Source organism: Aspergillus sydowii (genome assembly GCF_001890705.1).
Source record: "Aspergillus sydowii CBS 593.65 unplaced genomic scaffold ASPSYscaffold_3, whole genome shotgun sequence".
Classification (NCBI taxonomy): domain Eukaryota; kingdom Fungi; phylum Ascomycota; class Eurotiomycetes; order Eurotiales; family Aspergillaceae; genus Aspergillus; species Aspergillus sydowii.
Window position 1 is genome coordinate 2,966,972 of NW_024467861.1, and position 12,861 is coordinate 2,979,832.

The 12,861-nt window shown below is 50.1% G+C and overlaps 7 protein-coding genes across 7 annotated transcripts; 5 read left to right on the plus strand and 2 right to left on the minus strand.

Moving 5' to 3' along the window:
* Positions 1-1,073: 1,073 nt before the first annotated feature.
* ASPSYDRAFT_147259 (TolB family protein) lies at positions 1,074-3,083 on the minus strand (the record flags this gene model as incomplete). Its single annotated transcript, XM_040841699.1, has 1 exon — positions 1,074-3,083. The coding sequence occupies one exon, from the start codon at positions 3,081-3,083 to the stop codon at positions 1,074-1,076; it is 2,010 nt and encodes a 669-aa protein (XP_040705248.1).
* Positions 3,084-4,018: 935 nt separating this feature from the next.
* ASPSYDRAFT_87989 (GNAT family N-acetyltransferase) lies at positions 4,019-4,721 on the plus strand (the record flags this gene model as incomplete). Its single annotated transcript, XM_040851932.1, has 2 exons — positions 4,019-4,412; positions 4,462-4,721. 2 exons carry the CDS (start codon positions 4,019-4,021, stop codon positions 4,719-4,721), a joined length of 654 nt encoding a protein of 217 aa, XP_040705249.1.
* A 330-nt stretch (positions 4,722-5,051) lies between these two features.
* ASPSYDRAFT_87990 (uncharacterized protein) lies at positions 5,052-6,659 on the plus strand (the record flags this gene model as incomplete). Its single annotated transcript, XM_040851933.1, has 2 exons — positions 5,052-5,568; positions 6,259-6,659. 2 exons carry the CDS (start codon positions 5,052-5,054, stop codon positions 6,657-6,659), a joined length of 918 nt encoding a protein of 305 aa, XP_040705250.1.
* A 467-nt stretch (positions 6,660-7,126) lies between these two features.
* On the plus strand, positions 7,127-7,708 carry ASPSYDRAFT_1173145 (uncharacterized protein; the record flags this gene model as incomplete). Its single annotated transcript, XM_040840269.1, has 1 exon — positions 7,127-7,708. One exon carries the CDS (start codon positions 7,127-7,129, stop codon positions 7,706-7,708), a length of 582 nt encoding a protein of 193 aa, XP_040705251.1.
* A 601-nt stretch (positions 7,709-8,309) lies between these two features.
* ASPSYDRAFT_29936 (uncharacterized protein) lies at positions 8,310-9,086 on the plus strand (the record flags this gene model as incomplete). The annotated part of the gene is made up of 2 exons (XM_040844705.1): positions 8,310-8,837; positions 9,006-9,086. 2 exons carry the CDS (start codon positions 8,310-8,312, stop codon positions 9,084-9,086), a joined length of 609 nt encoding a protein of 202 aa, XP_040705252.1.
* Positions 9,087-9,719: 633 nt separating this feature from the next.
* On the plus strand, positions 9,720-11,661 carry ASPSYDRAFT_29937 (uncharacterized protein; the record flags this gene model as incomplete). The annotated part of the gene is made up of 2 exons (XM_040844706.1): positions 9,720-10,729; positions 10,767-11,661. 2 exons carry the CDS (start codon positions 9,720-9,722, stop codon positions 11,659-11,661), a joined length of 1,905 nt encoding a protein of 634 aa, XP_040705253.1.
* ASPSYDRAFT_43376 (alpha/beta fold hydrolase) lies at positions 11,654-12,655 on the minus strand. Its single transcript, XM_040846636.1, has one exon. The coding sequence runs from the start codon at positions 12,606-12,608 to the stop codon at positions 11,778-11,780; it is 831 nt and encodes a 276-aa protein (XP_040705254.1). The 5' UTR covers positions 12,609-12,655; the 3' UTR covers positions 11,654-11,777.
* Positions 12,656-12,861: the final 206 nt, after the last annotated feature.

Genomic DNA, 12,861 nt, shown 5'->3' on the forward strand with positions numbered 1-12,861 from the left:
TCACTGCGTCCCCACGAGCATCACCTCTGCTTCGTTATTTTGCGCGGCAGTGCCAGCATTGTCTCGAAGGTCAACCCCAAAGCTATGAAGCCGCTACATTGAGGAACCGCATTTCATCATACTTGGAAAGGATGAATGGCAACAAAAGCAAAAAGGAAGCTGAGGGTTCAAGATCACAGGCCTCCGATATAAGTAGCGACCCCCACAATATCGCAAAATTGCACTCTGCAGACATGCCATTCCCTGAACTAGGAAGTCATCATCAATCGGGGAACCTGAGTACCTTGCAAATGCAATATGCTACTCCGGTATCGAATATCGAGGACTTAACCACCGCGGACAAGCCAAATGTGTCATCCTCGCTTGCGGAGGCGGACGGGTTCGACGCATTATTTGAGGAGTTGGTGACTTCAATTCCCAATGCCAGGTATCCACAGCCTATTCCACATTTCGGCATGCCTTGTTGCTAACCATTGTAGACTTGAGCCGGAGTTTGCACACAATTTGGGCTTCTACGCCGGCGACCTCGACACGGACTTCATGAGCCAGCTGCAGCGGTCACCGAATGGATGACCTGTTATCCTGTCGTGCATTGGACTAACAGTCTATCAGAATTGATAGTTATCAACTTATGAACTTATTAAGCCCTTCTAGCGAACTGCAGGCGACATCCCACTGCCGAAGTATCCGACGGCTAAAGCCTTTCCCGGTATGCCTGTGAAGGGTCCACGCCGATAACTGGCCTGCATGCCAGAATAAGACATTAATCTTTCAGATCAATGTGAAATAGAAGAGAGTGGGCTCTCCTCGATGCCTCTGGGCCGAAGCATTCCTAACCGGCAAGCACGGCTGGAGAGATGGCTGGATAGCCAGCAACCACTTGGGGGTATCTTTGCATTAAACATTCTGAATCCCTCAAATATTACTGTTATAGTGAGTCCGTGTATATTATTGAAATGGCCGTCCGATATATCGAGCTAGAGTTACACGATGTCACTGTAATATACATAACATATATCCTATACACTTCCCAGCAAGAAGAACTTTTATATACCACATACAACCTCTACAGTTTAATACTGACTATTCGGAATGAGCAACGGCATTGAATCCTCCCAAATGGAATCCGTCAAGACCTGCTTATTCGATCCATCCGCATCCATAATAACAACCTGCCCATAGGGCTGGAAGGTATCATCATAGAGCGCACACTCATATTGGAACCCAAACATGCCAGTCGAATACATAATCCTTCCATCATAGCTCCAAACCGCATGCGCATCATTGCCCCCGCTACTCGTCAACACCCGCAAATCACTGCCATCCGGCCTAATCGTGCAGACATCGTAATTATAAACCCCGGTCTTCCGCGTAAACACAATCCTCTCCCCGTCGGGCGAGAAATAAGGCAGGTTATCCCAATCATTCGTCAAGACTGCAATCTTCCTCGTCTCCAGATCCAGAACACGCAGTCCAAGCTGGCTGCGATCCCCCTTGGACGAATTCGCGCCCCAGACCCGATATACGACCTTCTTCCCGTCGTGCGAGTATGTCGGGAATCCAGAGTTGATCATCGACGTATTCGTCAGCGTCTGGTTGCTTTCCGTCAGCGTCTCATAGTGAGAGCCGTTGGCTGTCGCCCGGACAAGCCATCCGCCCATCTCGCCGCGGGTCGAGAACCAGGCTCCCTCGCCAAAGACGACCCATTCGCCGTCTGGGCTCCAGGAGGGCTGGAATGCGCCCGCCAGACCTTGGCCAACGAGCGAGGATTCCACGAGGTCGGTCTTGGTGTTATCGTACGCGACGTGCTCGTCGGATCCATCGGGATTGAGGATCACGACGGAGGAATTCCCCAGCTGTTTCTCTGTCATGGCGAGGCGGTTCTGGCGGGATAATTGCGGGAAGACGTCGACGAACCTGTAGTCCCAGGTTGTATCCCAGGCGTAGAGTTCCTTGTTGAGCGGGCGGACGTCCCAGGCTGTTTTCTCGTATACGATGGATTTTCCGTCTGGGGACCAGGATGGGGATCGGATTGTTGTGTTGAGGTATGTGCCGGCCGTGGTGTAGATTCCTTCCCTCGAGGTTCCCTTGAGATGGTATCCGATTGTGCTGTTCGTGATGTACTGCGGGAAAGCCTTGACGCCGGATCCTGAGACTTCAACGCGTCTGTCTTTGCCCGTTGCGAAGTCGACGGAGACGAGGATGGAGCTGGTGGAATCGATCGACTCCGGTCTATGTGCGCCCCATGTGCCTTCGCGGGTTATCTCGTAGTATACGATGCGCTTTCCGTCGGGAGACCATTTCGGGGAGCCAAGTGAGTATCCAGGTTTCGTTGCGATCTGGCGGAATCCAGAGCCATCAGGACGGATGGCGTAGATGGAGAGTTCCTGTGTATGCTCCCACCCAGAGAGACCCTGGAAAGTCGGATCCCCGTGTCCTGCCCAGTTTGTATTCCGGTCCGAGGAGAAGGCAAGCCACCGTCCGTCTGGAGACCACGCTGGACGGAAGTATCCATTCATGAGAGTCTCGTTTGCGGCCGTCGCGGGGGTATCGGTTAGATTCCACCGCGAGCCAGTCTTCAGATCCATCACCCAGATGTTTGCACGGTATCCGTTCGCGGTCGAGACGTACGCGGCGAGACTGCCATTCGGGGAGATGACCACAGAGTCCTCCATGGATGGCGTAGCGAGTAGCTCCTGCAAGTGCGATCCATCCGGGCGAACACGGTAGATATCAGAGTTCCCATCTCCATTACGCTCGCCCGTGAAGGTGATCCATTGTCCGTCCGGCGAGAACTCGGCGTGGTACTCGAAGATCGGCTCGGAGAGGAGAGGACGCTCGTTCGTGCCGTCGGCGTTGGCGATGTATAGTTCTGATGTGCCCGGTGCGATGCGGTTCATCATGAAGACACCCTTCTTGTTGGACGGTGGGGGTGTCGCAGCGCGAGCAGTGTGGGCGTGGGGGTGCGCTGGCTTCGCACTGTCACCGTCAAGACCCAGCTGGCTGGCATAGGGACAGGCGCCCAGTGCAGGGCCAGCAAGAAGCCCAGCGAGAGACACGAGGGAACCGGCGAGCAGCCGCATGGTGAGAGTGATATCAGATAAGATGTCGGACCAGATTACAGAAACCCTAACGCAGGGCCGGCCAGGGAATATCACATTTTATATCCAGGGATCTGCATGATGCACTGCAGAATGCAGCAGTTATGTCCGAGGCGTGTCAGGTTCTGCTGGATGGCGCTGCTTCAGCGTGGGGATTGTTTCTGATTGATGAATAGGGCGGTCCTTTTACGTAGTAGATTCTTGGCCCTGCCCACCGAGTATCTTCACGCAGCAGACTTGCATGGTCTATAATTGCTGCAAGTAACAGGGAGTAACTGCAAGTAACCGGTACGCAGAGCCGACTTCGGGGGAAACTCGGTGGACCAGTTTAAACGAAGCCTGGTGGAGACGCATGCATGGTAGTGTCGAGAACAAGAGCATAATCAGATCTAGGCGTCAGCATTATGTTATTCCTGACTGGAGGATTGGCGAATCTGGCGACTTACAGGCAGCTGTTCACTGTGCCTGCACTGCCTGGATACTGCAGTGCTGCAATTGTGCAGCCTATGCAGTGGAAGGTCCCCACACCCCACAATGGCCACAGTCCATGAAATTTCGATCGACATCTGCGAAAAAGATTGCGGAGTTTAAACTCAATCAGGCCTTGCAGTTCTCACGTTTCAGCGACGGTTGCGCGGTAAAGGCCGAGGGCAGATGCCCTGTATAAGGACTCGTATACGGAAGGCCGCCAGGCCGCAGCGACAGCGAGGAGCAACAGGCAATAAAGTATTCTGCCTGCCACGAGTGATGAAACTTAAGACCAAGAATCACGGATACAGATGACGACCAGTCCAGATGCATACGTAAATCTGTCGGCATCGCCCGACGTTGAACTCGGGAGCCTACTACAAGCTGCTTAAATTGTCGAGATGAACTACATCAGGAACATACAACGATTGAACAGGCTCTGTTAAAGAATGTACTCCGATAAATACACCATCAGACCATTCCAGGCCGGCGACGTCGCCGAGACCGGGGAACTGCTCTTCACCCAGAAGCTAGGACTCACAATCAACCGCCTCCTGTTCAAGAACTGGCCCAATGAAGAAGTCCAGCGAAAGAACTATACCAGTACCCTGGCGAACCTCGATCCTGACACCATGGAATCGCTGACTGTGGTCGAAAACGCCTCGGGTGATATTGTTGGTCATCTCAGCATGACCAGAAAGAAGCCTGCACCGAAGACCGACGAGAACCCTGGTAATGGCGAAGAGGGAGAAGTCCCTGATCACTTCAACGCTGATGTTCTTGCTACCGTCATGAAGGCAGCCAACGAGCTGGATGCGGTCATGAAGAACACTGATCATATTGGTGAGTTATACCAACATTGGCTTGCATATTATACTGACGTTTAATACAGAGCTCACGTACATGATCGTAAAACCAGAGCACCGGGGACAGGGTCTCGGACAGTCCATGCTATCTCATGTGGTCAACAGGGCGAAGTCCCAGGGTCTTCCTGTGGCGATTGTGTCCGAACCGCAGGCGTACGGCTACTGGGCGAAGAAGGGCTTCAAGGACACAAAACATATCGATATCGACCTGGCGCAATGGGCACCTCCTTATTCTGGTTTCGGGACTTTCAGGTTGTCTGCGATGGTTCTGAACCCTAGTTCTTAGGTATTGAATTGCAGGGGAATCTAGGACTTCTGAAGGCTTGTCGTTTATCATACTCTGGAATTCAGAAGCCGGTGTTTCATTATTCGTTTGGCTTAAATCAAACACGAGCTGGTGCATAAATGGCTGAATGAGATTCACAGTATTATCAGCTTTTAAAAAAAAGTTAAGTGGACGTCAAACAGACAGCTCCTTTGAACCCTGTCCAGCACAATATATATGATCATTCAAACATGTAGACTCCCCAACTGAGACATTCTATTCACTATTTCTACTTCACTTATCCCCAGCTACAACCAGAATCCGCAAAGAATCCGACAGTTTAATATCAAAATGTCCACCAACATTAACCCTCCACCGATCCAAGACTGCAGGTGCTGCAATCGTCTGATGACGGATATGTGCTTCAGACTTTTACAGGCAAATATCCCCCACCAAGCCTTAATAATCCCAGAGAGAACAAACGCCGCTACATTCCACTTCCAGAGTCATGCGCCGCTATTCCACGATGCCCCAACTGAGCCTTTCGCACTCGCAATCCACGCCGCCATCCAGGGCTTCATTACCACGGCCACCGGAATACAAGCACCCATCTACGTGAGCATTTCGCGACGACCACCAGGGTTGGAATATACTACCAATGTTGCTCTTGTTATTGGGGTGCTTGTGGACTTCCCCGCCGGGATCTCTGTCTCCCAGGAGGTGTTGACCCACATCACGCTGAGTCTGCCCATCTTTGGCGGAGGGCAGTGGAGATGGGCCATGAGACCTGATGATATCCTCCCCGTTATGTGGCGGTTGCAGTGGTTTGAGGAGATTGTTAAACATCCCTGGGGTTCTTTTGCATGGAGTACGCTGAATATGGCGGCGCCGTGGACGCGTTAGGTGTTGATTTGCCTGCACCTGTTTGACTCTGCTGTTTTACATTGTTGTTCTCTGTTGATTTCGCTGATACTTATCTTTGTATGGAATTCATTGACGAGCAGTATCGTGCTGCAAGTTAGATTGGGAAAAAATATCACCAGTGTCCAGAGATGCTTCGGTAAGGAAGCTGAAGATGATCAATAAGACCAGGAAAATTTATTGGAAAACGCTAATCTGGCCAGTGACATCCTTCTCCGATGAAGAGTCCTTAGGCAGCAAACCCTTTATCCCACATATAATGTCTTTCGAGACGAGAATAAACCGCACACAATGGGCTTTGATACTTCTATACAAGGAAGGCAACCAAAGAGCCCGTGAGCGTCGAAAGGCTTTTCATAATGTCTCGCGGTTTTGAGACACTCCATGAACAATATAAATTCAGCCATTCGTAACTACAGTCTACTCGTAATGCCAGGCTCCATCTATACTCATCACTGCCGTATATTGAATATTTGAAAGTCTAGCATAGTTCGAACCGTCGAGATGGATTGCCAGCCATCTAAGATGTGTACTCAGTGTCAGAGACTCTCAGATATCATTTCAACCAGGGGCTCACTCTGAAGAAAATTCCTCGAGCGCCCACAAAACACCAGGCCACTGATCCTCCACACAACAGGTGGCGTACAGACGGCTTACCTGGGTAGAGGCACCCCGAAGCTCACCAAAGAGCTCGACGAAGTAATCACCAAACACGTTTTACTGGACAAGTATTACCAAGGGCCAGCCTATTTCACCGTTCTTCGGAGGCGGCACTTTTGGGAAAACGATGGAGCACCTGTTTCGGTTATGTTGGATGTTCCGGATTATATTGCGGAGCGGATTGAGAAGAATCCTGCCGATATGGAGGCCGCGTCAATGGATCTGCCGAAGCTAGTTGGGTGTGTCTGGAAGTATAGATTGTGCAGGTCTGAAGATGCGAATCTGGTCCGGTTGCAGTGGTTTTATGATCACTTGGTGGCTGCTAAGGAGGCCCCTCGGGCTGGTACATTTGGTGCCTTATGTCAAAGAGAGCGGTAGTGATAGAAGCGACTAATTATATAAAGAACTTTAAGACATAAATTGCTATAAATATAGACATGGTATGATTGGTAATGAAAACAGTTTCTCATATAGTTCTTTGTTGGTATCACAAAGCGTCGATCTGACGGGCAATGCAGGCGTTAAACTGACATAACCGCACTCTGTATTGACCAGCAGGGTATGCTTTGTAGTTCGTGGCCTGGAAATACAATCTTTGTCATAATCAAAGAGCGTCCCGGCATAGGGGTTCGATCCGTGATAAATCTTGTGAGCAAATCCATTCATAACAGATATAGTGCACTGTAGCCCGGCCTCTGCTACAGGGCTTTCAACCACCTACAAAGACTACACTGGTCCATGCTGGACCAATCGAAATATAAATACTGCCAAATGTTCCACCCATCCTGTTGTCTAGCATGCAATCAAAATCTGGTATTTCTCTGCACGAGCACCGTATCACGAAAATGGCTTCTGAGTCAACGTCCAACCTGCGCGAGGAGGCTGTTTGCAACCCACCCTCACCCTCCAACTTGTGCCAGCAGTGTAAGGCACTATACAACTCCAAACTGCAGCAGCTGGGCCCTCACAGCAGGAAACGCTACCTTGTTCCCGAGAATACTACCCCCCTTATCATCTGGACCGAGAAGCACGATCGACCAAATGACTCGCATCATGCTTCATGGCACTCGGGTAACGAATTCAAAGAGCCCATTTACAAAAATATCGGCAAACATTGTTCTGACCGGGGAAGATTCTTCCTCAAAAGCAAACATGAAATTGTCACCCAGCCAGACAAGCACAGAGAGCCCATTTCGCTCATGATAGACATTTCCCAGAAGCTAGCCGACAAATTGAGGGAGAACCCCGACAAGGTGAAGGCCTTGCTGTTTGACCTGCCGCAACCATATGGATGTATGTGGGCCTATGACTTACCTTCGCACGCCAGCCTCGCTCGTTTTCAATGGTTTCCTGAATCTCCAACTCCTCTAGGTGACTTTTGGGCCGTAAGGTATATCAAGGATAAGGAGTCGTGTTCTATTATGTGAAGTGACATCCTGCTGCCTATTCTAACAGGATGGGCTTATATCAGAGATATTTATTAGGATGAGTCTTGGCTGCTCCTGTCCACCAAGGTTGTGCTTGCGGCACGCATGAGATTGTGGTAGTTACGTTTATAAAGTGTATAGGAATTTGCAGATTGTATTTTTCAACGCCCATTTAACGCGTACACATAGAGTTGTGAAACCGAACAATTGCTAAACTAGATTGAATACAATGTTTCCAGCCGTGGTAGAAGTTATTTCCCGGTAGAGAGGAGGAAAATCAACCCAAGCCAGTAGGTTGTCCTAACCCATGGATATAGTCTTCGATCTTTGGTTAACTGTATTATCATGATTCATTCTTTGTTGTGCTGTTACCACAAGGGCCATTCGGAGTCTATCTTTGCCTGAACATAATGCAACTCGGCATTAAGGACGTCTACAATGACAGGCCCTACACCCAGTAACAATGGCTGAGACAGCCTAGATTCAACTACCAACAATATACATGATGTCTACCATCCGCTTTCGTGGACAAAGTCCTGGTGGCTCGCGCACCAATTTGCCCTGGTTTCGAGTATCCTATATTCTAAAAAAATAGTGCAAAATGGTTTGCGAGTCATTGCATAATTTATGCGCCGAATGTACTGCTCATTTGGTGTCTATTAGATACGTGATACCAGTGCCCTTTCATAAACACCCAGCGGGAACTGCACCGGTGGTTTTCTATGCCAAAGGCCGGGGCCAACGTGGCACTATGAAAACAGGATATGCGAAGCTCTTGACAAATATCGGAACAGCCGTTATCAACCATATCTGGAGTGACAGTGACGAGCCCGGTTCAATACATGTTAGGCTAACGGAGGCAAAGGGCAGAGTAGCCGCTGAGCCCATTGATGTCTTGATAGATGTTCCAACGCACCTCGCTGCGGAGTTTGAGCAAAGTCCCGAGAAGATCACAGCTATTTTAAACGACCTGCCCAAATTAGATGGATTTGAATGGAACTACACACCACCCAAGTCGCACGCTAACCTGTCCCGTTTACACTGGTTCGATGTCAATGTCAAGCAGCGAGGGCAGTGGCAGTTGTGTGAGATTGACATCGATTCTCACAAGAGGTATATTGGGCCGGGGGTCTGTCGCCTTTTGCGGCGGACTTTTCATCTCCTGGGGTTCAGGTTTAGGGTGCTTGGGATGAGGCTGTTGTACTTCCTTTCCTTGACTCTTCGTCCATTTTCGGGGTTGGCGGAATATTTTTCTGCATACCGTCCCTGCGTATTCTACTAATCTATCCCGTGGAAGTGGTGGCGACCGCAGGCTATTTTGGAACGTCTTAACTGTGCCAGTTGCGGTGGCCCTGGCGGCTACGGCGCTGCGATGTAGGGCAATTTGCTTTGTATGTTTATCTGCGTTTAACTGAATCCCCCCCCCCCAGTTTATCAACCATGATATGGAAATATGATATTTTTTTGCCTTATTATTGCTTAGTGATATTTTTAAAGATTGGCTATACCTAAGCGGGTTCCAATTCTAACTATACTATATTCTATTTTCGGTAAACATGGACATTGTCGGCAATTGGGAATGACGGCCATTGAAATGCATATCGTTGTACACTCCACTAACTGTAATTCTCATCACTCGGAGTTGTGTATGCGATCTACTAATGGTAGCAGGCATTATGGCAATGGAAATGTACGGCTTTATCGGTATGATCTGTCCACTTGTGAAGGCCAAAGGGTGATGGGATAAGACTTGCACTCAAACAGCAGAGTAAAGAGTACACCACACAAAAGCACCTGAGAACGGGCAGACAAAGCGGGAAATACACAAAGATGTTGTCACAATGCATTCCATGGTTCTTTTTGGTTCTATATAAAGGCATCATGGTCTCCAGGTACAATAGGAAAATAACATAAACTGACAGTCGACGAATGCCTTGTTATTCATATCTATTCTCCGGATATATGGACAGAAGTCTGACCACACAAACACTTTTTAAATAAGGATAATACAATGTCAGCACCTGGAAATCCGTGGACAAATACCGAGACTCCAGACGATGCCCCATTCAGCGAGAGGGGCTTCGGACTTCGCCCAGATCCAAAACCTCCTGCTCCGGACAGCTCGGCGTCGATGAAAGCAACCGACAGCAAGGACAGTGCTGGGAACGGCCAACAGGTCTCTACATCGGCTAGGAAAAGCGGCAACAAGACGCCGGAGAAGCAAGTTGCTGATGTTGCTGAAAACCGCACGAATAGTCCTGATAAATGCCAGAAGAACCCTGCCCGTGGGAAGGACACAGAGTTTGTCAAAGGACCAAACAGCAAGGAGAATGCTCGAAAAAGCCGGAACAACGCTGGGAAAGGCCGCAAAGGCCCTTCCTTTTCCGAGCATGATGATAACGAGTCGCCAGAGAAGTCAACTTCTGGCACTACCGACGAACGGATGCCCAAGATAGCTGCTATTCCGTCAACGGTCTCACCATCTGTTATGCCGCCGCGGCCTCCGTCGCTCCCTGATGGTAGGTTGGCATCACCAAGGCCAGGCAGTGTTGCCTCGAGGGTGAAGGCGTTTGATGATAGCACGCCACCCAGTCCAACTCGTCCAGCCCGTCAAAGTGTGGACTCGACCAAGGAACCAGCACCAGTTCCATCTCCAGCCCCATCACTACCTGAAACTGCGAGTACGGCAGTATCTACATCCAAGGACAGACCGCCGTCAAGCACGAACTCGACAGTGCCGTCCGCCCCTTCATCTGTGACATCCATGGGCAGCTCTGATAGAGTTCATAGCCCAGAACAAACGTCTCCCTTGTCCTCTCGAAGGGGATCTATTCAATCCGAGACAGATGGAGTCATTCTCAATCAGTCACCCACGTCGGTACAACGGGAGATATCCAGCGACGAGGAGGATCACGCAGTGAATTACAGGTCTCCCAGTCCCGAACAAACGCCATCGAGGGAACCATCTGATATTTCCCCTGACGGAATCTATACAATCCGGCTCGGACAGCGAGACGCCCAGTAGGCAACGCAGGTCCATACACTGGGACCTACCAAGTGACGACAACGCTCCAGTGGATGACGAGCTATCCAGTGCACCCCATGAGACAGGCAGTCCGCAGCTGGAACCGGTTTCTCATGATGACTTGTACGATGCATCTCCGCAGGCACCACAGCCTCATCGAGGGCTAACCATAGATATATCAGGCCCAAGATCCTCTCAGGAATCAGGTTACACTGTACAGCTAACAACACATGAATCCACCCAAAACGGGCACGGGGAGTGCGACAGCCTCAATAACCTATGCGAGGAGTGCTCTGCTGTGCTAAATGATATCTCACCTTGGGTTCCCAACAAGTACCTTCATTGTCCACCAAATGTGCACCCCGTTACGCTCAAATGCACCATATGGGGATCCGTCGAAGATGCGCGACAGATTGCCCTCTCTCTTTCAAGGTACTTGCATAAGACCGTTTCGCGGGACGTTCGCGTCCACGCCGCTGTTCGACGCGCAGCCAGTGCAGCGCACAGAGAGGGGAGGTGGTACGATGTGACCAGGCCCGACATCCCAGGCCCGGTGAGTCGGCGATCACCTCGCTCGGCCAAGGGAGATAAAGTGCACACTTTCGTAGGGCAGGCTTTTCTCTGGCCATTATCTTCATTTTCGTCTTCGAGCAAGGTGCTGGGCAAAGAGTGGGATAGGCGGCCTCGGGACTTCAGGATCCTGATAGACTTCCCTATGCCAGTTGAAGCTGGCGGGGCCTTGGAGAGGTACATCACTTCTAGAATTCCAAATACAAGCACAAAACCGAAGCTGAAGATAATCGACTCCCATTGCTCGTTTCATCGTCTGATGTGGTGGGCTAGGACACACCCTGCAGGAAGCAGCAGCAGCCACGCGTCCAGTGAAGAGTCAAGCAGTCGACGACATAGAAAACATTCATCTCATTAATATTAGGTGGAAAATATCTTGATAATACAAGAATATTAATGGTTATTTTAGCTACTTGCAATTAGGTCTTAAAAAAGGCTTCAGAGATACGTTTAAACAGAATAATTTGTAAATATTTACGACTTAATAAACTCAAGTAGGTCCTGATTCACTTCACCAACATTGATATTGTGAACCCCATGAGAGCCTCCCTTATAAACCTTCAACTTGCCCTGAGGCAAGAGCTTGGCCGCCCTCGCGCCAGTAGTCTGAATAGGAACAACCTGGTCATCATCCCCATGAAGCACCAGCACCGGAATATCAATCTTTTTAAGATCATCGGTAAAGTCTGTCTCGGAGAAGTCCTTGACACAGTCATAAGCCGTCTTGAAACTGGTATTCATGCCCTGCCGCCACCAGTTCCAGATCTGGCCCTGACTCTTCTTGTCCTCGTCCCGGTTAAAGCCAAAGAACGGCCCACTAGGAACATCAATGAAGAACTGCGCCCGGTCATTCTCCATAGCCTGCCGGAACGAATCAAAAACCGACTTGTCGAGCCCATCCGGGTTGGCGCTGGTTTTCAGCATAAGTGGCGGCACAGCACCCACAAGGACAGCCTTCTTGACACGCTTCGTGCTGTGCTTGCCTAGATACCGGGTCACTTCGCCTCCTCCATGCGAGTGGCCGACCATCACTGCATCCTGGACATTGAGATGCGCGAATAGCTCCTCGAGATCATCCACGAAGGTCTCCATGTTGTTTCCGTCCCAGGTCTGGGTTGATCGACCGTGGCCGCGCCGGTCATGGCCGATAACGCGGTAGCCATTGCTGGCCAGATGGAACATTTGGGCCTCCCAGTTGTCGCTGCTTAAGGGCCAGCCGTGCGAGAAGGTCACGATGGGGCCTTTGGGGTTGCCCCAGTCTTTGTAGAAGAGCTCGGCTCCGTCGCGGAGTTTGAGATACGGCATTTCGCGGGTTTATCCTAATTATTCTCTTTAAGTATATATGTTGGGTTGAGCGAGACGAGATGATAGTGGCCGTCGGTTGGTTTAATATGATGTCGGTCGCAGTCGTTTACGTCATGGGATGGGCTGATCAACAGATGGTGCAATCCTGTTTTGGACTCTTAGATAGATCCACAGAATTACCTACACGCTGTAATTATTGGACGATGTGGCATAGGTTATAACCTACAGTTGATGTTGGGTCTTGCGGTTACTG